This window comes from Xenopus tropicalis, chromosome 6, assembly GCF_000004195.4.
Source record: "Xenopus tropicalis strain Nigerian chromosome 6, UCB_Xtro_10.0, whole genome shotgun sequence".
Classification (NCBI taxonomy): Eukaryota; Metazoa; Chordata; class Amphibia; order Anura; family Pipidae; genus Xenopus; species Xenopus tropicalis.
The window spans coordinates 105,050,685-105,074,669 of NC_030682.2; the positions used below are offsets into that span (position 1 = coordinate 105,050,685).

At 38.7% G+C, this 23,985-nt stretch overlaps 1 protein-coding gene across 1 annotated transcript; it reads right to left on the reverse strand.

The window, feature by feature from the left end:
* Window positions 1-939: 939 nt before the first annotated feature.
* Window positions 940-23,098, reverse strand: rab12 (RAB12, member RAS oncogene family). The gene is made up of 6 exons (XM_002937475.5): window positions 22,563-23,098; window positions 18,241-18,301; window positions 6,284-6,422; window positions 4,767-4,856; window positions 4,472-4,576; window positions 940-2,992 (listed from the first exon to the last, which is right to left on the reverse strand). The coding sequence occupies exons 1-6, from the start codon at window positions 22,798-22,800 to the stop codon at window positions 2,879-2,881; spliced, it is 747 nt and encodes a 248-aa protein (XP_002937521.2). The 5' UTR covers window positions 22,801-23,098; the 3' UTR covers window positions 940-2,878.
* Window positions 23,099-23,985: the final 887 nt, after the last annotated feature.

The window sequence follows — 23,985 nt, forward strand, 5'->3', positions numbered from 1 at the left end:
GATCAGACCTAAACAAATGCGTAGATGTTAGCCAGACTGGGTTTAACATTTAACATTTAACCACGTGTACCAATCTTAAACCAATCTACAATGGAATGCATGTCGACATTAAAAAAAATCCTGCTGCATATGTTTTATCATTTACAATTTCCTGCTAAATATTCTGCTTCCTGCCTTTGGGGAGGGCAAGGGCAATAGGGTAGGCCATGTAATGTGGAAGATACTGCCCTCGGATAGGCCTCACTGACTTACAAGAGACAGCTTGAAGAAAAATTTAATCTGCTCCTTACAAGGGCTACAGTTTATGTTGAAATGCTAAATGTACCAGTTTGAATACGATATCTGTATATAAAAACCCAGACACCCATTAGCATGTAATTATCAAGATGTTTGTGCTCAGTCTCTGTGAAGAGCTCTCCCTTATCTCCCTTATGTCCATAGACTCTTCTAGTTCATAATGGTAGTGGGTAGCTCATCAGATAGTGGTGGGAACAAAAAAAAAAAAAACTGAACAAAGAAAGAAAGCACAAGCTCTGGTCATCCATCTTAAACCTCAAATGTTGGTGGGATGGGGGCATCACCTACCTGATGGCATCCCTTAAATTGACCCCAACATCTAAATTGTTACTTTTTTACCAGCTATGTCAAATGAGGCCTTTAGACCAGTCCAAACCTGGTCACCATTGTCCTCTCAGGAAGAACCATGGTAGTCAAAATCAGTTTAGTAAACTGAAATGTAATCTTAGAGCAGACATATATTGCTTTTGCTAATCATAATGAGATCAGTAAACTGCAGTTACTCACAAGCCCATGTACATATGGCATTTGGAGAACTCAATCTTTTGTAGGGCAGTGAGAACTGGATTTTAGTGCCATACAGGGTGGCAAATGAGTAACTCTGAAATCTCTTAACTGGAATAAAAGGGCTAAGACACACCATTCATAAATAAAAAAAAAAGGTTTATTTTCACTTCATTAGTTAGAAAGACTATAAGAATCCAAATCCACAAGAGACACACTTAGCCAAATGTATTTCTATCACTGGTTTACCCTTTATGGATCATACAGTTTTCTTTTTAAAATAAGAGATAAATCAAAGATGTAAATCGCAAAAACCACCATTGTTAAAGAACGGTAGGTGCCATGTGTAGCTTCCCTATCCCTGCTTTTTTCCAAACCCAACATCCAAAAAGGACACGCCATAAAATGTGGCATAGTTAAAAGCATACATTAGTAAGTGAAAAGAGAGACAATACATCTGTTTCTGTCGTACCCACTTGGAACAGCAATGGGGTTTTTTTTAGTTATTTCTGAGAAATATATCTATTATACATGTAATCAAGTTAATAGGTCACATTCCTTCATATCATTGTGCAGTGAGCCTGAACCACTTGAAAGCCAGGAAGGCTGATTATTGCAGAGAAACCTGATGTATGCTCTTCTGGCATCCAGTAAAGCAAAACTGATGTTAAAAGAGCATACATTCAATTTCAACATAATACCCTTAAAGTAATAGGAAAGGTGAAATCACTGGGGGTGCCAAAAGTTTCCTTTGAGTAGTTAGTGCCGTATAAAGTCCTAAAATACTGGGTGCACACAACATTCCTCAACATTTTTCATTTACAAATATAAGTAAAAGCTCCTATGATGCTTACCTCAGCTGATATAGATAAAAGTAACAGTCCATCTGAAGACGTTATTATTGTCCAGGGTTACTGCACAGCTAAGGCTATTTCTCACTTATATAACTTGAGAATAACTGACCTGCACGCTGTAGGCTAAGCTCTCACATTTCTCAGTCTATTTAAAGGAATTTAAACAAAACATAAGCAATGTTCAAACCGGATACAGTATATTTCCCTCTTTATGAATAAAAACAAACAAAAAAAACGGCTTATAAACATGAAACAGTTCAGTAATTTGCATGGGAAAGTCTATTTCATGAACTTCTCAAATGTTAACAAAACCAATTCTCTGCAAAATGCTAGTGGTATAGAAATGTTTCCATGTCTATCTGTGAATGTAAGAAAACTTAATAACCAAATAGGTTGTGCTGTAGGAGTCGTGTCCCTTTAATCTTGTAATGTTCAGCTACATTTCATAGGGCAGGCTGTGCCATACACTACTGTATGGTTACAAGCTGCATGCTACTTTGATTGACATAGTTTGCAATTGCAATATACCCTTACACCTTAGGTGAGTGCAACAGGTAACTCTGATAGACAAAACAAATCTCCAGGAGTGAAAATAACAAATACTCTTAAAACAAATTCAACGTTAATAAATAATACTTAAAAATAAAATAAACTACTGGAACATTAATATTCATGGCAGATCCAGTAATTTTATACACTATTAAAAAAAAAAAAAAGAAAAGTATTTTGCATTATATAATAAACTGAATATAATACTGTTTATGGAAGCATTGCCCTCAGAGGCCTTTAATATCTGAACAACATGATAATATACTGTAGTTAGCAAAGCACCATATACAAGTCTAAATACAATAAAGAGAAAAAGGCTATCAAAATTTGATACCTGGCAGCATGGCAGGCCTTAGCAGAAATGACTATTCAACTACACGGCTAGTGGAGCCTGCTTTAATGTGCTTTACAGGAACCACTGCAGATAATGGGCAAATTGTATTATTCCAACACACATTCACTGTATTGTGCAAACTCTGAAGTACTCTTCCAGTGAGCAAGGATGAGCAGTTATGTCTTCAAAATCAATTCCAACTCCTGATTGGGTAAATTTGCTTTTACCCAATCTGCTAGAGAAGTGCAAAGTGGGGCCTTCATAAGGATTGTATTGCAAGACACAGGGACTGGCGGTCACTGTTCTGCTAAGTGTGGAGCACAGAAATCATGAAATAGAATCAACAGCAACGCAGAGGAGGCCTGGGTGGAGGCAGTTCTGGGGGAACTTCAGGCTCTGGTTGAAGAGACAGGATGCTGTTAGACAGTTCGCTCCGCACAAGATCCAGGGGCATCTATATTTAGGAAAAAAGAGTTTATGATCAATAAATTCTCTGTGCACTCTGATCAGATACAAGGAAAGAAGGCCATCAATAGTGACAGCAGTTCCCTGCCTGTTTTCTTTGTACTAAAAATACACAGGCAGATTTAAGTTGCTGATTCGGGTCCTTAAGGCCAATCTGGCAGCTTATCTACCTCCGACAGGCCTACCTGACCAATATCTGGCAGAAAATCATCCAGATGTCGATTGGGCAGGCTTGATTTTCCTGTTGCACTTAGGATGGCATCTGCGCACTGATGCTTTCTGCGCTCCGATGGCTCATATCCCCTTCATTGTAATGCAATCATTTTGAACTAGATCCAAATGATCACATTAGAACAATATAGCCTCTCTCAGGTGGGCATATCAGAGAAAGATATGCAACCTCGACAAATGAATGGATCTTATAGTGTAAAGCCATCTTAATAAGGAACTTTTCTCTCAGCTTAATTCATTGTTGCAAATTATAAATTCTATATAAACTTCAATACCTTGGCATAAATTTGCCTTTACTCACAAGCCCCCATCCAGTAAGTGAAACACTACTTAATCAAAATAAGCGGGGGCTATATACACATTTAGAATTTGTCTATGATAAATGGTTAAAACTTACAGTACTTAGGGGCAGATTCATTAAGGGCAGTGGCACACACGGAGATTAGTGGCCCGCGATAAATCTTCGCTAATGCAGGCGACTAATCTGCTTTATATGCCATCCCGCTGGCAAGAATGTAATTCGCAGGTGGGATGGCATATGGGTTGCTGCGGTTTCCTGAAGTCGCCTGAAGTTTCCTTGCGAGGCAACACATATGCCTAAGTGTCACATATGCCATCCCACCAGCGATTTAGATTCTTGCTGGTGGGATGGCATTACGGGGAGGTTAATCACCCGCTGTAACAAAGATTTATCGCGGGCGACACATCTCCCCGTGTGCCACTGCCCTAAAATGTGAAATTAGAGCTTGCCACAGAAAAAACACGTGCTAAAGTCCTCTGGGATGTACTTGTGTTTTTATCTAACATGGAATAAAAGATAATTTTTAATCCTATTTTGGTGGTGCTCCGCTATTTCATTTTTCTCATATACTGGATCCTGGATCCATCTGGGGGTAGGTCTGCGTGCAGCACACTGATTGAGCGGTAAGTGCTCCCGTGTATTATTACTGTTTTTTTTCACAGAAAAAAAAACACCCACTTTCTATTTATTCCTATAGGATCTCTAATAAATTTATTTATAAATGGGTGAAAATGAAAATACCACAGGAATTAATAGAAACAGACGGTGGTATTCTAAAGCAATTTGCATTTTGGGCTTTATGTTAACAGATTTACTGTTCTGCAGTTTGGCAACTCTTATATGGTTCTTGGAGTCCTAATGATCCTAAATTCAAATGAAATGCAGAATATTATGGTCCAAACTATAAACCATCACCTTCATTTCAATAAAACTTACCTTTTTTAATATGTCATCAACTAGTTTCAAAAAGATTTCATCTACATTAAAATTGTCCTTGGCACTTGCCTCACAGAATCGCATCCCAGTTATCTGTTGTGCAAACTAAGAAACAAGACATTAAGAGAACAGCATAAAAATGGCGGTGTTGTGCTCTAAAGCATAGTTCCCCAACTAAATAGAAACAAAAGAAAAACAACTCTCCCCCCATTAAAATGGACAAGGTGGTAGCACCTTTAATAACTGATAAAGGGAGAATCATAAATTTCTTTATACTAAACATGTAAAATTTTACCTTTTCTCCCTGTTGCCTTGTAATTTCTCTGTCAGTTTCACAGTCCAACTTATTTCCAACCAAAAGCAGTTCAGCTTCTTCTGAAGCATACTTGACAATGAAAAACAAAATTACTGTAGCATTATTGCATTGTATTGCTTGCTTTTTAACTGCAGGGACACAATGTAAGATGAGTTTCTGACGAGTTAAGGCAAAATAACAAACATGCCTAACAATATGAGCTGTGTGTCTACTACTTGCAGGTCTAACTACTAAAGTTCCTATTGCTTGCAGAGGCTTGTTTAGCTTTTTTCTATAATTCATGAAACTATTCTTTTCTATTGAGGCCTACATCAATACAACTGCTAGGCCATTTATAACTATTTGCTCCAAATTGGGGTCACCAAACTTTTTTTTTTTTTTAACCTGCGAACCACATTAACATGTGAAAAGCGATAGGGAGCCAACAGGATGCCAATTAAGAGATGTGGATATCTGGCCGCCCTTGTGTACTTTAGGCCTGCAGGAGGCTCTGTTTAGAAGAAAACTTGTGTCTATGCCTCCAAGCTAGGAATATAAAAATGCTTAATAAACAACAACAAAACCCCAACACACTACCCTGATAATTGGGCAAAGCAAACATATAAAACAACATGTTTTTTCCATTTTCCAAAATTATTAATTTAAAGGGGACCTGTCACCCTAAGAAATAATTCCAAATTGTTTTCTGCTTTCATGAAAAATCAACTTTGCTTACAACAGATAAATTATTTAAATTTTTTGTCCTTTACTCTTGGATTTTAAATCACAGCATGCAAACATTGTTATTAAAAAAAGCTTTGCATCATGCCAAAATCGTGCTTGTGTGCCAGAATGGGGGAGCTGATGCTCATGCTTATGCACTGGATACTCAATAAGATGGTGAGGAGGGAGGGGAAATGTGAGGAGTGCAGTGACATCTAGGAAGTACTGAATAGAAAGTGAAAGTAATTAACTGCCTGGGCAGGCAATATAAGATTGACAGTTGGGATTTTAAATGCCTTTATGATGGGTATGGATGTGTTAATAAAAAAAGGAATTTGGGTTTAATGTTTAATTTGAAAAGGTATTTTATTATACAGCTTTTTATGTCTGGGTGACACGTCCCCTTTAAATGAAAACCAATACAGGTATCGGACCCCTTATCCGGAAACCCGTTATCCAGAAAGCTCCGAATTACGGAAAGCCCATCTCCCATAGACTCCATTATAAGCAAATAATTCAGAATTTTAAAACTGATTTCCTTTTTTTATGTAGAAATAAAACAGTACCTTGTAATTGATCCCAACTAAGATATAAATAATCCTTATTGGATGCAAAACAATCCTATTGGGTTTAATTAATGTTTTATTAATTTTTTAGTAGACTTAAGGTATGGAGATCCAAATTACGGAAAGACCCCTTATCCGGAATACCCTTGGTCCCGAGCATTTTGGATAATGGGTCCTATTCCTGTACAACAAATTAAGGAAAATACATCCATGCCTCCTTATTCTTACCTTATCAATCATTTTCATCCACTTTGGTAAATCTTCAAATGTCTCTTTCTTTGTGATATCATAGACTAATATGATTCCCTTGGCACTCCTGTAGTAGGCCGAGGTTATACTGTTAAATCGTTCTTGGCCAGCTGTGTCCCTATGAAACAGAAGCAGGGAACAGCAGCATATTAGTCCCCTATCTTTCCAAGCAGTACAGTGTATGAGTTTACTGCATTCAGCCTTACACCTACAGAAATGACTTTTCACAATGGCTGGATTGTTGCGAGCACAGACAGACTAGAACATCTTGCCAGGCACCAGAAGACAGGACATCATTGTCTGATGCCTAGGCATTAATGTCATAATTACCAAACACATATTTTTATTATTAATAACAAGTGGCTGGCTCATATTTGCCTGTGTCTCATCTAGTGGCCAGATCATGATCACTAAGCAGAAGCATGCGCACTGGATGCTGACATGATTCTGTCTTTGAGTACTTATGTTCTAGGTTGGTAATCATGGCTAGGGAGTCTGGGCAGATGTGAAGTGGCCAATAGGTTGGCTGCCAGACTGATGGTCAATCTCTGCATTTCCGGAAGCAGTAGGAGACTCTGGAAGCCTAGAGGGCTACTGGTTAGAAACGGGTAGGTGGGGGCTTTAAAGACATGAATTTTAAATTCAACATATCTATTTAAAAATTTAAAACATCTTATCAATATTATTATCTCCTTCATATCCCTTAGCTGATTTAATAGTAACATGTGTGTTTCAAGGCACCTTGAACATGGATATATAAGAGAACGATCACTTAATGTAGATTCAATATCTATAAAGATTGTCTGAAAATACCTATAATGTATCACTTTCCCAACACATCTAATATGTTAAACTCCTTTTCATAGATTCAATAACAGACACTTTAGCAAGATATAAAGACAGGTATACATTTATACAGTCATGGCCCAAATTGTTGGCACCCCAGAAATTTTTCCAGAAAATCATGTATTTCTCACAGAAAAGTATTGCAGTAACACATGTTTTGCTATACACATGTTTATTCCCTATTGGAACAGAACAAAAAAGGGAGGAAAAAAAGCAAATTGGACATAATGTCACACAAAACTCCAAAAATGGGCTGGACAAAATTATTGGCACCCTTAAAGTAATATTTGGTTGCACAACCTTTGGAAAAAATAACTGAAATCCGTTGCTTCCTATAACCATCAATAAGCTTTTTACACCTCTCAACTGGAATTTTGGACCACTCTTCCTTTGCAAACTGCTCCAGGTCTCTCTTGTTGGAAGGGCACCTTTTCCCAACAGCTGTTCAATGGGATTTAGATCTGGACTCATTGCTGGCCACTTCAGAACTCTCCAGCGCTTTGTTGCCATCAATTTCTGGGTGCTTTTTGACATATGTTTGGGGTCATTGTCCTGCTGGAAGACCCAAGATCTCGGACGCAAACCCAGCTTTCTCACACTGGGCTCTACAGTGCAACCCAAAATCCTTTGGTAATCCTCAGATTTCATGATGCCTTGCACACATTCAAGGCACGCAGTGCCAGAGGCAGCAAAACAACCCCAAAACATCATTGAACCTCCACCATATTTCACTGTAGGTACTGTGTTCTTTTCTTTGTAGGCCTCATTCCGTTTTTTCAATAAACAGTAGAATGATGTGCTTTACCAAAAAGCTCTATCTTGGTCTCTGTCCACAAGGCGTTTTCCCAGAAGGATTGTGGCTTACTCAAGTACATTTTGGCAAACTGTAATCTTGCTCTTTTATGTCAGCAGTGGGGTCCTCCTGGGTCTCCTGCCATAGCGTTTCATTTCATTTAAATGTCGACGGATAGTTCGCGCTGACACTGATGCTCCCTGAGCCTGCAGGACAGCTTGAATTTCTTTGGAACTTGTTTGGGGCTGCTAATCCACCATCCAGACTATCCTGCATTGCAACCTTTCATCAATTTTTCTCTTCTGTCCACCCCCAGGAAGATTAGCTACAGTGCCATGGGTTGCAAACTCCTTGATAATGTTGCGAACTGTGGACAAAGGCAAATCCAGATCTCTGGAGATGGACTTGTAACCTTGAGAGTGTTGATATTTTTCCATAATTTTGGTTCTCAAGTCCTCAGACAGTTCTCTTCTCCTCTTTCTGTTGTCCATGCTTAGTGTGGCACACACAGACACACAATGCAAAGACTAAGTGAACTTCTCTCCTTTTTATCTGCATTCAGGTGTGATTTTTATATTGCCCACAACTGTTACTTGCCCCAGGTAAGTTTAAAGGAGCATCACATGTGTGAAACAATCTTATTTATCCACAATTTTGAAAGGGTGCCAATAATTTTGTCCAGCCCATTTTGAGTTTTGTGTGACATTATGTTCAGTTTGCTTTTTTTCCTCCTTTTTTTTTTTGTTTTGTTCCAATACACACAAGGGAATAAACATGTGTATAGCAAAACATGTGTTACTGCAATACTTTTCTGTGAGAAATACTTGATTTTCTGGAAAAATTTCTGGGGTGCCAACAATTTGGACCATGACTGTAAGTGATACTGTATTCTAACATTCCCCATGAATTAGGCATACAGGTAATAAGGATTTTGAATAAGAGGGGTCATTGATATTAGTAGAAATTTCTCATGGGGGGGGGGCTCTCTTTTAAAGATGATTTGGTAAACAAAACTCCTCTGTGCTTATCCTCTATGCTGTGGGAGTGCAATGTCTCAGTAAGGAAAAAAAAAAAAAAAAAGCTCAACTCCCACATGGCTTTAATTAAGAGTTCATAGCAGATTTATTACGTGATAACAGATACAATAACAACATTTATTATGCTTCTTCCTCTTTTTATCCGTTTCTCTTTTCCCTCTATAAAGAAAAAGAAATGATATGGGAAGATAAATGTAATGAAAGGCATAGCAGCTTGAGTACTGGAGTATGCATAGAAATTGAGAATTGGTCTAGGAATAGTGGAAATAAAATTATGGAAGGATATTTTATTCAAGTTCACCCTCTTAAGGGAAATGAGTTATGTGAAAGAAATATAGAAATCAAAAATCAAGGAGTGAAGAATATTAAGGAACATTTATGTGCATTTTAAACATGAGTCCCCCCTGCACAATGATGGAGCATGGCAGAAGCAAACTCTTACAGGAACATATTGGCATACCACCACAGTGGAAAGCTCTAAATAGACACATGCACATTTGATTAAACCAAGAGTAAAAATAAAATGTGCTTAAAGATGTGTGTTACTATAGAAATAGGTAACCAGAAGATATGCATGTTCATTACAGAGAGGGAAATAACTGCTGATCAAGTTTACAGTGAAGCTAACAAAACCCATTAAGAGCAGTAATTTTTTTTTTTTCTTGGAAAAAAAAGGGTTGTTTTCAGCACCCATTGTCCACAATAAGGGCTCTGGATAGGTGCTGAGAAGGGGATAATACAGATAAACAGTAGATAAAATTTAATCTTTTGGACTTTTTAAATAATCCTATTAAATATAATATACTACAAGCCTTCTAGATGCTTCTTTTCCTCTTTTTTGGGCGCTTCTTTCTTTAAGTAAACAATAATGCAAACCTGTGAGAGAAGTTCAGACTGAATATTTATTCTAATTGTGTATACATGTAGGAATCTGAATAAAATACAGAAGGAAACAAAGATATTCTCTGAATTGCATGCACTATACAGAAAATTCATTGCACATGGCGAAACTACTTATTGAATGGCTGTAATATAACATAAGCCTAAGCCGATGTAACTAGGAAAGCACAGCAGCATTTGGGGGTAGGCAATTCCACGGCTCACCTAACCTTCTCTGAAGAATATTACTAGAGAAAAAAGCCAATTTTCATACACATTATGTGATAAGTGTTACACACATGGTAGCAGCAAATCAGGAATATGAATGCAAATGAAAAACACTATGACTACAGACATGCTGAAGGGTTTTCTAGCCAAGTAGTAGTTACCTTTTACTTGTCTGATGAAGATACAACATAGAAAAGCAAACATCACTGTAACCTTTGGCTAAAGGCAATTTCCCTTTAAGGCAAATTATAACTGGGGAAAATGTTATGTTATGCCCATCTGCAATATATAATTATTTCTTTTTAATATATTTTCAGTTAATGTTTTACATCTTGAAGGACATGACACCCCAAAATATTTTTTTGCCTAATAAAAGAAAACATAATTCCAATATGAATTTATGAAATTATTTTAGTTGTGCTTTAAAAGTTATTTGTAAATGAAATTGCTATTGAAAGCAACATTTGCTGAACTCCTAGTTGTTTCAAATGCCAGGGCCACCAGGGCAGAGAATAGAAACTTCTTACTTAATTACTTCTATTAGCAATTATATATACAAATAACTTAAAAACCATTTCACATTTGTAATGAATGTATGTTGCAAAAGTTGTTAAATACTGGCTTGTGTGTTAGCCTCAGGCAAAAACACAGCCAGGCCCCCAGCACACCCCAGTTTAGAATTAGCAGCCCTGATGATCTACGAATACCATATGTTGCCAGCTCACTCATTTAAACCAGACCGCACAAGAAATTCTTATAAAGAATAATTCATCAGAGCTTTAAAAACATGCTGCAGACTGTATGTGCTCAGGAACGAGATGATAAACTGTAGCAGTCACTAAATACAGGTTTCTTTTACTATGGGGCATGACACACAGACTACATATTAAAGTACAGGAAACCTCTGTAGGAAAATGGAATCTAGCTACGTGTGGCAGTAACTAATCCATTTCGAATAAAGCACATGCGGCATGGCTGATTAGTAACTAGTATAGAAACATGTTGCAAACTTCACCAGCTACCAAGCAGCTATACATCATGCCTCTAAACAGATACTAAAGGGCATATTTATTAAAATGTGAGATTAGAGCTTACCACAGAAAAATTCACCCACTTTATATTCATTCCTAAGGGTATTTAACAAATGGTGAACTCTAACGTCCACCCATTGATATAGATGCTTCTAAAAATCCCATAGTAATTAATAGAAAGTGGGTGAGTTTTTCCCGTGGGGAGCTCAAATATCACAATTTGGTAAATCTGCCCCTAATGATCAAAACAGCATGCAAATGAAGGATTTTATATGGCATATTCAGATTCTTTCACATGTGTAGTGTTTAAGGGGGTCACATAACAGTAAAAGTTTGTATTGCTGCCGCAGAAAGCGTCTTCTGATGCTTTTCTACTCTGTTCTATTGCATCAGTCATGTTATGCAATAGAACTGAGCAGAGAAGCATCAGAATATGCTTCCTGCATCAGTAATATAAACGTTTGTCCTATCTAGCCTGCCATCTGAACAGAATCGCAGGGGCTGCTTGCAAATACATTCATAATATAAGCAGTGTAGAATCTACTGGAACACAAAATGCAACATTAGTCCAAAGTGAACTCTGAGCAATTTCACATTAAGTTGCACGGGAATATGTTTCTGTAAAACTTTGGGAAACCATGCATAGTGTAATGTTAATAAAGCATAACTGCAATTAAAAAGGGTACATTCTACATGCAGTAGAGGTTACAAAATGAAACGCGCAACAGTTTACCTGATTCTCAGCTGAATGTCTGCTCCTAAGTGATGTTAGCCAGTTATGTGGCACAGCATTCCAGACATGGACACTGGAGGAGATGAGGGACCAAGACATGCCACATACAATCAAGCAAGAGCTGGCCGATGAAGCCACTGAATTAGCGCCAGTTAAGTCAGTTGGTAGCACAACAACCACATGGTGAGATTAAAAGAAAAAAACAAATAGTGAATGGATAGACAAGAAGAGTTAATGAATGGGAAAACTGTGCAGACAAACATTCAGATGTGTACACAATGTTATATGTTAGGTGCTGGCAAACTATGAAAAAGGCATTTTAAGAAAGAAGGCAATATCAAGCATGCCTAGAAAGCTGCATATACAGGGTCAGCCATTAATAAAGAGCACAGTTTAGGTTTGCAATCTATTTCTCTTATTTGTTTTTTGCACATCCTGTTCCATACTCCCCAGGCCAATCATACATTGGCATACACAATTCTGCTTATAACATAAATATAAAGAATAGTCCTTTCTGCTCTTTTAAGTGCGCTGTTATTGGCTATTTGCTACCCCCTATATGGATTGGCAGCAGAGGTTCAGTTTACCATTACAGCTGTTTTAATGCAACCAAAACTTGACTAAGCCAGAAATTCAAAAATAAGTACCTGCTTTAAAGGAGAAGAAAAAGCTAAGTCACTTGGGGGTGCCAAAATGTTAGGCACCCCCAAGTGACTTAGATCGCTTACCTTTTACCCCGGGCTGGTGCCCCTGTACGGAGAGAACAGCACCAGCCCGGGGTAGCAGTGAGCGCTTCCTCATTCCTTTTCGCATGCGCCGGCTGAAGGATTTCGCCGGCAGAAGAAAAAAGAAAGAGGAAGCGCTCACTACAAGTACCCTGGACTGGTGCTTTTTTCTCCTAACAGGGGCACCAGTCCAGGGTACAAGGTAAGCGATCTAAGTCACTTGGGGGTGCCTAACATTTTGGCACCCCCAAGTGACTTAGCCTTTAATTCCCCTTTAAGGCCACTGAGAGCAATATGTTGCTTGCGAGCCACTGGTTGGGAATCACTGTGCTAGACTACCACTAGTAGTATACACTTCAAAGACCACATCTATATAAAAGCAGTAATGTCCAGAAACCAGTCCTATTACCTTATTATTCCTAATAAAGTGACTGCTTCTATCCATTACCAATGTGTGCTTTGTTCAGGTGATATGGGTACCTCTAATGTAACACCGGTTTGATTTGAGATTTGTACAACGGATTTGATTTGTTTTTGTCTCTGAGAGACCTCCACCAAAGTTATTTTTTACACTTGTTTATCTATTTTGTTGAAGTGGGAGAAATTAGAATTTAAATAAAATAAAATAGAGCACACACAAGCATAAATTAATAATGCCTTTAATGCAAAATTAAGCCTGCTGCCCATTCTGGAGGGGGCCTGAGACACCGCTTGTCACCAACATACAATGGCGCGTTGACATCCTTACCCCGGCAGTTTCACAACAGTTCACACTTCCAGTCATGTACTTTGAAGGATTAACACCTTCATCAATGAGAATCTTGGTACCATTGTGATTGGATCATACCTTCTTACACCTGTCAGTTTCAGCTAACACCTAACTGAACAAGTTCAATGGAACCATTGTGATTGGATGTCTGTGACTCTACTACCATCAAGAGTTTAAATACCGGGGAATTCCCTACCAGTCATTTGAACTGAAGAAGCCACTCGGATGAGTGGTGAAACGTTTTCAAGAAAAACTCAGAAAAGTCCAGTTGTTTTAGACTTAATTCTACTAGATACTGTATATCATGACCTGGATGAATGAAAATCTTCATAGACATTAAAATGTAATATATTTAAGAGCAGCAATATATAAAAAACAAGGCTGAGCCTCCACATTTCTCTCATGGAACTATTTACATCCCCATGGGTTGGGATTAAAAATAGGCCCTAGTATTTCAAGTAAACAGAGGCCTAAACATCCCTCTACCAGCCAAATAAACTGTCATTGTCTATGGCATTTTACAGCAGCCCCTCTGGTATTTGGCAGAATCCAAAGATTGCCGGTCTGAGCCTGTTCCCAAGAAAATATCAGGCCAGGGAGTACTCAAATACTTAAGGCTGCACAACTGGCCTGTAAAGCTCATCATTTTGCACAAATCCCACCAAAATGGGTTTACAGTAGGTCTGGTTTGCTTAAACCAAATTACACTACTAAACCCCTCTGCCATAATTAAGCAACTGCTAGCCCTTTTACTACCTACCTATCCAACAAGTCAAGTCTAAGCAAAAACGTGAAAATGGAAAAAATTGTGCTAGATAAATGCACTGTTTTGGTTGGGATTAGCTAGAATCATTGGGAAGAGGGAACCACATAAACACAAATTACTACCACTACGATATTCCATTACCTACTTTTCCACTTTATTTAATATAAGTGTATATGTCAGGTTTACGAGTGCGACAGATTATTCTATAATTTTCTTTACATCTTGATGTGACAAAGGGCCCTTCATTTTCTTCTTTACGTTCCCTTTCCACTTATTCAATTTATATTCTTTTAGTGTTTTTCTCTCAGAGGAATGTTTTAATTTTGCCTGCATAAACTTGGAAAGTCCCTTCTTTTTTTCCGTTGTACAGGTATTGGACCCCTTATCCGGAAACCCGTTATCCAGAAAGCTCCGAATTACGGAAAGCCCGTCTCCCATAGACTCCATTTTAACCAAATAATTCAGAATTTTAAAACTGATTTCCTTTTTCTCTGTAATAATAAAACAGTACCTTGTAATTGATCCCAACTAAGATATAATCAATCCTTACTGGATGCAAAACAATCCTATTGTGTTTAATTAATGTTTTATTGATTTTTTAGTAGACTTAAGGTATGGAGATCTAAATTACGGAAAGACCCCTTATCCGGAATACCCTTGGTCCCGAGCATTCTGGATAACGGGTCCTATACCTGTACCTCTTAAAAAAAAAACCCTTTTAACTTTTCTTAACATATTTCCTAGAAGGGAATTGCTTTATGGCAGACTTCTTAGATGACTGACAGCAAAGTAATGAAAAACCATGTCAAGCCATTAAACACATACATAGGCAATTGAGCCTTTATACTCACTTTGTTTTGTCTTTCAGATTACAGCTAGTTGATCAGAAAATGGACCATGTAATTCTAATGGCATTAGAAGGTTTAAGTTCATACCATCTGATCTGAATGTGCATCATGCTGAACAATTGTGGCATGGAAATTAATAAAACTGCAGCTTTGGTCAAGGCTCATATTCCTCAACCTCAATTTGCATAATGAAGGAAAGGGAAATTCTAAGCAACTTTCCAACATACATTCATGAAAAATTTCCAATAATTTCAAAGTGTCAGAATATCAAAACAATACAACAAGAGTCTGCCCTCCCCTAGTATTTTTATAAAGAGTGCTTAACAGCTGGCTTACAACACTGTTGTCTGAACCAAGAGTGCTGAAATTGTAAACAAATAAAGTTTTTAACAGAAATTTCAATTACAGTTCTTGGATGGAGGAACTCTTTAACTGATTTTGTTGTGAGGGCAGAAATAAAAGAATTGGGTCAATTTAAGTTGCACTATGAATAAGGTCTCTCCACCACAAGGAACTGCATGTGGAAACAGAGCTTGTTCCTTTCAACGAGTCTGTACCCACTCTGCCATGGGAAAGTGTTGAAGGCAGGTGGAACTCTGTTCTATTGTTTGTGTGGGCACGGGACCTCATGTTTTTAGTAAACTAATCAGTAAAGGAGATGTGCATTTCCTATGACCTAATTAATTATACTGTAAAAAAAAGAGATTTTAGAATATGTATAAAGGTGGCCACACACGTGGTGATTTCCGATCCCGATCCGATCGTCCAATCGGCCACTAACCGTTCAGGGCTGAGACGGCAGATAAGGAGGTAGAAACAATAGGATTTCTACCTCCTTCTGCCGATTCAGCCCTGAAGGCAGATTTTGATCAGGCGCCTTCTATGGCACCTGATCAAAATCTTTTAACCTGGCCGATCGGCGAGTCGACCGATATCAGCAGCCTCCTGCGATATCAGTCGACTCGCCGACTTGCCATACACGCACCAATATTATCGGTGCGTGTATGGCCAGCTTAAGTTGCTTCAAGGCTTTCTGCTAATACATACATTACTATCATTCTATATTTAAATAACAAAAGTCTCATTCATCATTGAGGCCTGTAAAGAAGTTCTCAAAATTATAAAAAAACAAAAACTCTACTCTGGCACTTGGTAAAGGATCCCAGCAAGTGGCATGACTAGTTTACCCAGTTACTATATAGATACTCTGTGCTCTATTTTCAGCCAGGCATGTGTGCTTCTACAATAAGGAGCACATTTATCAATGTACGATTGGGTACGATTACAAAAAAATAGTATTTTGCCTAAGTTTTAGAACTGCGCTTATTATCTGTGATTTGTTTCGTTAATTTCTGCAACTTTTTCATACTTTGCAACAATTTGTGCGACAAAATCGAATTGTCACAATGAGTTCGTAATTTTCGTTTCGTGACTATCCTTTGGCCAGGTTGGAGCTGCCATTGAGTCCTATGGGAGGCTTCCAAAATCATGCATTGCAGGTTCAAAGATCAGAAAGGTTTTGCGCCTTTTATGATCGTTTGGATATGAAAATTTCGGAACTTTTGGATCGTACCACAATATTTTCGTACAACCACGAAGCGATCTGAAATTTTCGCATCTAATACGATTTCTTCCCACTCGTAATTTGAAGTCCGAAATTCAGACTTTGATAAATCAGCCCCTAAGTCTATCCATTTCAGAATTTTAAGGCATTGTACAGCATTTTAAGACATACATTAAAAATGTATATAAATGAAGGAACATTATATTTACTTTATTCATCAACTGCAGATGAATGAAACAGACCTACAATATGTACTTAGGTCTATTAATATCAAATGGTTTTATACAAAGTTGTGCACATTTCACATATGGGACAGGCTATAGGTTACTGCACAGAAATAAGGTTTTGGGAGCACACCCTACACACAAAAAAAAGATTTTCTCTTTCGTTGTACGACTTACTGACATTTGGCCACGTCAATGACTCCAGACTGCATAAAATGGGGCTCACTACACTCCCAATGTTAATAGATATGTTAGTTATATGCTCCAGGCTAGTCCAGGCTAGTCACACAGTTTAATTAGAAAAGGATAATTAAAATCTGGTATGACAGAATAGAATCAGTGCAGGTTTTCAATATCCACTTCATCTGAGACAGCTAATTGATTAAGAGAAGAAATCCATGCAGAGAAATGCACATTAAAGTTGAAGTTTTCTGTTACATAAACTTTTTATATAAAATTACCTAGATGGAATTATTACTTTACTACTTTTCAATTGGTCTTTATTTCTTGTATGGTTTTTGAATTATTAAACCTTTCTATTTTCCGGTTTCCTCTTGCAGATAAAAATGCTGTCTGGTTGTCAGTCACTGAGCAGACTGTGATGCTTCAGTTTTTTTTATTATTAATGGCCCTTGTTTTTTCTTTTCTAGGCCCTCTACTATTAATCTCACACCTTAATTTCATGGTTTCTAGGGTAAATATTCCCACCAGATTACATTTCTAGCCTGAAAACTGTAGAACAGAAAAAAACAAACATAATAAAAGAAGACTAAATATCCTGGTAATCTGCGGTCTTCACCATAATAGCTTATATTAATAAGACTATCCTTGTAAAAACATTTTTTGAAAATGCAGAAATATAAAGAATGTAGAGTTAAAGGAGACAAATATAAACATAATGCTACAAAGGTATGAATGTAGAGAAAAAAAAGTAAAATAAATCAGTGGATAAATCACTGGATTTGGGGTCAAGTCATTCTTTCCCAGAAGTACTGCACACTTTAGACAGAGAGGACTGTTGCCCCATTATCTTGTCTCAGAACTGCTCATACTTCTGTATGGCCTGCCCCCTTTGCACACTAAATGAGCTGTGCAAAAGCACACTGGAATGTTATAACAGAGGTAAACAATGCACAAGTGGTATTACATTGTTTCCTCTTAAACCCCTTCCCATAAGTCTTAACTTGAAAACACTCTTTGCAGAAGGCACTCTCTGAATACTTAGCAGCCTATATACACACATAAAAAAATCATTCTTCCTGAATTTTAGAGGAAAGAGAGGAGTATAGTGCAGGAAGACAGCGATAAATGGGAGTGATGGTTATTGAATGATGAATGCTAAGGTAGAATGTGTTCTGCAGACAGAAGCCCTAGTGACAAATGAGTGCTCATACACCACAAACTGCTGTATAAAATACTAGTTAGAAGATTAATTACACAGTAGAAATACATGATATTATGGTAGCAGAATCATTAAGCGTTGTCTTACTTACCAAATCTGTAACCTAATTTTCTTCCCTCTTAGTTCTACAGTTTTGATTTTAAAATCAACACCTAAAATGAGAAAACATGTAAGAATCATATCAAACATATATAATAAAGTAAAGCAAGGTACAGGTAGCATTTGTATAGTCAATTCAGTATGTGGCATTAAAGGAGAAGGAAAAGGCTGATTATGGGGGGAGGGGCAATTACATCATACCCCAGGTGGCACTGAAAATGGGGTACTATTCTAGTGAGTGCTGCTCCGCCATATTCTTGCCATTCCAAGGGATCCCTTGCAGTTGGTTTGGGTGCATGAGCAAAAAAAAAAAATCAGAACTTTGAGTTCCCTTTAGTTTTTGCTGTACTGCATATGTGCCCATCCCAGGGCTACAGCAAAGATCCAGAGATAGGAAAGATGTTGGCGGCATGGTGCTGTCTAGAATACCACACTGAACTGGCATGTTTTTCAGGAGTCTGAGGTAAGCTTTAATAATATTTGGGGGGGTGCCTAACAAGTTGCCACCCCCCACTGATTAACCCTTTCCTTGTTCTTTAATTATATTAAAAATAAACTTCTACAGAAATTTAAAATCATTATTTTATAAATAAGCCTTTATAGAAATTATTTTCAACAGTTCCAAGAACAACAACATCTCCTAAGTAATGGATATGTGCACAAAAGTTAATATCAAGGCGGGTGTCACATTGTTCTTCAATGCCTCATTGGTTATTAGCTAGGATTGTGTGTTTTTTCTTTGTGAACCACTGCTTCCCTTCTCTAAAGTCACAATTGTGGATCTAAAAAGGGAGCGTGCCTACTAGAGATGGCAGTGGCTGGGGTGAATTGAGAACATGGGCTTCTGATTTACCATTTGGAATTCCTGGGAACTTATGTTATGAAATATGGGCAAACCTATAGAAAGTGAGCAATAGCAACAGAGCCATATGGCAGTCATATCATGCATCATGTCATTCGGGTGGAGCTATATTTAAAATAAAGGACCAACAGCACTTAACACAGTAGAACAGTTCTATTGTATGAGGAAAGAAAGCCAGCAGCAGACTTAACAAGATAAACAGGAGATTTTCTACAGCAAAGATTAAACATACACACAGAGTATAATAGCAACTTAAGTTACAGGTTTTGCCTGATATTCTGATTTATTTCTACATTTGCTTACTGGCCTCTAGAAGCAAAGAGTGCAGACAACCTTTCAGCCTTCCTGGCTTATCTGAGAGTTGCTCGAGCAGGTGCTTAACCCACAAACACTTACACATTCAGATTTGCCAAATGAGAGGTTTAAAGAAAGCTCTGCCTTAGCAAAGATAATGAACAGAAATATTTTATTTTAGAAGAGGAACCATTGGAAACAATATCATTTAAACTTCTTAAAATCCATCAGTGAGTGTAGAATGTGTGAGCAGGGAAGCAACTGCACAGCAGAGGAAATGAATTTAGGCGTTCCTATCAGTACCTCAGATAGCTATGTAACAATATAATGTTACAAACAGACCCGTCATAAAGTCATGTGTTTGCATGTTGGTTCCAACAAATGAAGTAGCTGGTTTAATAGATAACATATTGTCCCTAAAAATCTACTAATACATCTGTCTCAAAAGTGTCTCAAATTAAAATGTGTATATGTGAGGAAAACCTGCAGGCAGTAGAGGTCTTTCTAAGCCATTGCACTTTTTTATTTTTTGTTTTATGAGCCAACAGCATTCAGCAAAAAACTATCTGGCGATGAGAATAACCTGGTGGGAGTTTCAAAACGTTGTCAGCTATACATTCAGGGTGTTTAGGCTAATGGCACACCGCACTGATTTTGGCCCAAAAATGGATACCTTTGTGCCAAAATCTACTGTCTGAGCATACAGGCGTAAGCGGTGCCTGCTAGTGCACTTACAGCTAGGAGTGGGAGCAGATTGGCTTGAATCAACTTTTTCTCAGCAGGTGCACAAAACAGCCTGGTGTGCCCTTAGCCTTAGGGCACTGGAACACTAGGAGATGTGTTGCCTGCAGTAATATGTACTACCATGGGCACCAAAAATCTCCTGACAATGCCTGCCCCTTGCCTAAGCTCCAAATTGGTGCAAGAAAAACACATTAATAACTTATGCCTATGTAAACCCTAGCTCTAATATTCTTTCTAATGGATGTGCCCCCTGCCTCCCCAGCTCACAGTTTAAAAACCTTTTTTGCTATCTAACAATATCAGAACATTGCCCCGCCCTCAAGCACAGCGTCACTCATTATTATTTATATAGCGCCATCAATTTACACAGCGCTTAACAGAATAGAGGAGTACAAAAGACAGAACAGTTAACATGTATATATAAACATATTATTATTTACTCACAAAGCTGTTCTACTTCAAGCCATGTCAGAGAGCAACACAGGTTATGAAGGGGTGATCAGGGGAGGAGGGGGACATATTAGTAGAAGATGGCAGCATCCTGTTAAAACCTGGAATGTTTCACTAACCCTTTAAAGGTGCGGTACAACTTTTACTTTTTCACCAGTTTCTCTATAGGGCTGCAATAGTATAGTACCAGAAACTTATAACAGCTAAACTGACATGTAAAAACAGAAAAACAATTAAAAAAAAAAAAAAAAATTGCCAGCCAAATGTTTTACACCAGTAATGAAAAATATGAATTAGGTATGCCACACAAAATGATTAGAAGTACAAAAAGTACATCCAACCCTAAACATAGTAACACAAATACCACAGTAGTTTAGGTTGAAAAAATTAGTTTTAAATTTAAGTTTAACGTTATGCCCAAGTAAAACCTAACCAGCCCCATCTGAAGCTATCTCAATTGACCTCACGGGGGGGGGGGGGTTCCTTCCTGACTAGCTTTTTTTTAGATATTCTTTTGCTTTGTGGTGTTAAGAGATTTTCTGATTTTTCTGACGCTCGATTTGTTAAAAAGTGTGAAAAATTTAACTTTTTCGTGTCTTTCCTGCATTTTTTCCATTTGTGCTTTTTTTTTTTTTTTAAAAAAAGGCTGTTTTAATAAATCACTTGGCATTCATGGTTTAAGTGCAAAAGAGTTTAGTTGTGTTTTTTTTTAAAAAACAAACAAACAAAACTTTAAAACCATGAAAATAAGAATGAGCCAACACGATTACCAGCAACAAAGTAAGAGCAAAATACAAGACAGAAATAAACACTAAACAAAAGCATGTGGGCACCACCAAGGATTGTGCAGCCCTCCTCCCGCAGGCTGGCACTAGTGGAACACGGTCAGTTGTACTGCAATAACAACTGAAGGGCCACATGTCTTACAGTTCTGCCCATTACACAATACTCGGCCATGCTATATTTGCCATGTTTCTTTCCCTCCCTGTTGGAATCTTGCTGAGTGACAGATGAAATGTAGAAACACAAGGGCAGGGGAGCAAGATGGCAGCTGTGTATTGACCTCTCACAGAAGCACCGTCTCCTATCATAGGGGGACCCACAGGGCTCAGCTTGGATAAATAGGCACCTACCTATCCCGCTGTCATTTTTATCACTATTAATGTAACACTATACACTAAATAATAAGTGGGAATGTAAATATCACAGCACCACCCCCTGCCCCAGAGGGATTTATGGAGGCCTGTAAGCACTCTGTGTGCATTGGCCAGGGCACTTTATTAAAAATAACTATGAGTGGTGACAGGTGGACCTGTATCAGCCAGATGCCAACAAAATGCCCTCTATACCATCAGCCTTCACATGCACAGGTTATGGATAATGTGTTTAGTTCCAACATTTCACAGCTATACAACTGCATTGTGAATACAGGTACAGGTCCTATTATCCAGAATGCTCTGGACCTGGGGCTTTCCAGATAAGGGGTCTTTCTGTAATTTGGATCTCCATAACTTTAGTCTACTAAAAATTCATTTAAACATAATTTAAACACAATAGGATTGTTCTGCCTCCAATAAGGGTTAATTATATCTTAGTTGGGATCAAGTACAAGGTACTGTTTTTATTAGAGAAAAAGGAAAAAATCTTTAAAAACTAGAATTATTTGCTTATAATGGAGTCTATGGGAGATGGCCTTTCAGTAATTCAGAACTTTCTGGATAATGGGTTTCTGGATATATACATAGTAATACAGAGTAAATAAACATTGCTATTCTTGTCCCTGACCATTAAGTCTCTCTCACTGTGTGCCAGCTAGCAAATAGCACCGAGTGAATAGTAACTCCCAGCGCCCTGTATGGGGACAATAAGAGCGATAAATAAAAGCTGGAGGGCCCCACGTTGCTTTTAGAGAGGCAGTAAATGTGAAAGAGATAAGGATGGCAGTGCCCCCCACCCGTGCTTACCCACTGTGGATTTACACGCCTCGCAGAAGGTGTCGTCTGTGAATCTCTCCATGAGACTGGTCTTGCCGACGCCCCGGGACCCGATGATAATAACCTGTAACTTAAAGTCCGCCGGTCGGGGCGGCTGCTTCCGCCTGCGGGCCGCTTGGGCACCAGTGAGAGCCGGGGAGTTGGAGGCCGAGCCCCCGTAGGCGAGATGGTTACTGCTCCCTCGCTGGTATCCGGGCCTGGAATCCATTAGTACATGTGTCTCAGAACCGGGCCCGGAGGAGATTCGGCTCTCGGTCAGGAAACATAAACAATAGTCGTCGGAACCGGCGCGTCTAAAGGCTGACACAGGGGTGAAATGGCAAGAGCTGTAGTGCCCGTATATCCCAAACAAGAGCTGTAGTGCCCGTATATCCCAAACAAGAGCTGTAGTGCCCGTATATCCCAAACAAGAAGAAGGGAAGCACAGAGCGGCCCTGGGAATGGGAAGCTCCCTCTATGGATGGGGAAGACTCTTCCGTGTTTCTCAGGATACAGGGAGCCCGGATGCTCTGCACTCGCCCTAATAATGCTTAGTACAGGCTGTGGGCTGTGGGCTGTGGGCAGTGGCACAGCGCTACTGGGTCACTAATAATTTCTGCATAGGATTTACCCACCGCCGGTTTACATACCATAGGGCAGTGATCCCCAACCAGTGGCTCAGGGGCAACATGTTGCTCCCCAACCCCTTGGATGTTGCTCTCAGTGGCCTCAAAGCAGGGAGTTATTTTTGATTTCCTGACTTGGGGACAAGTTTTGGTTGAATAAAAACAAGATTTCCTACCAAATAAAGCCTCCTGTAAGCTGATAGTGTGCATAGAGGCTACCTAATAGCCAATCTTAGCCCTTATTTGGCTCCTCCATGAACTTTTATGATGCTTGTGTTGCTCCCCAAGTCTTTTTACATTTGACTGTGGCTCAGAAGTAAGAAAGGTTGGGGACCCCTGCCATAGGGGAAATATGCCTTTGGCCCCTAACATAAGGGGTCACTTCGGGTGACAATACTGATAAAACACCTGTATTTATTGCAGTGTTTGCCCTTTGTGTGGCACAGTGAGGAGGCGATTTCTGCCCCTGATGGAAAGGCACTTATTGTAATAGGGACTGTTTTATATCCATCTGTGTTGAGTAAAAGTGCTGGGCATGTGAATACACAGCCGCCCATTTATAAATATAATAATCTCACTCTCCTGCTTGCCCTGGTGTGCTCCGCCCTTCCTTTAACATATATTGCCAACTTGTAAGTCTACAAAGTGTTGCTTTTAGAGGGTCGTGTCCTAAATGTCTGCACCCACACTTTTCTGCATTAAAATCAAAGTGGGCATTTTCCTTTGGACTGTGTTGTATGCTGTGGCATGCTGCATGTGGGTGTGGGGGGCCTGAGCTCCACATGTTA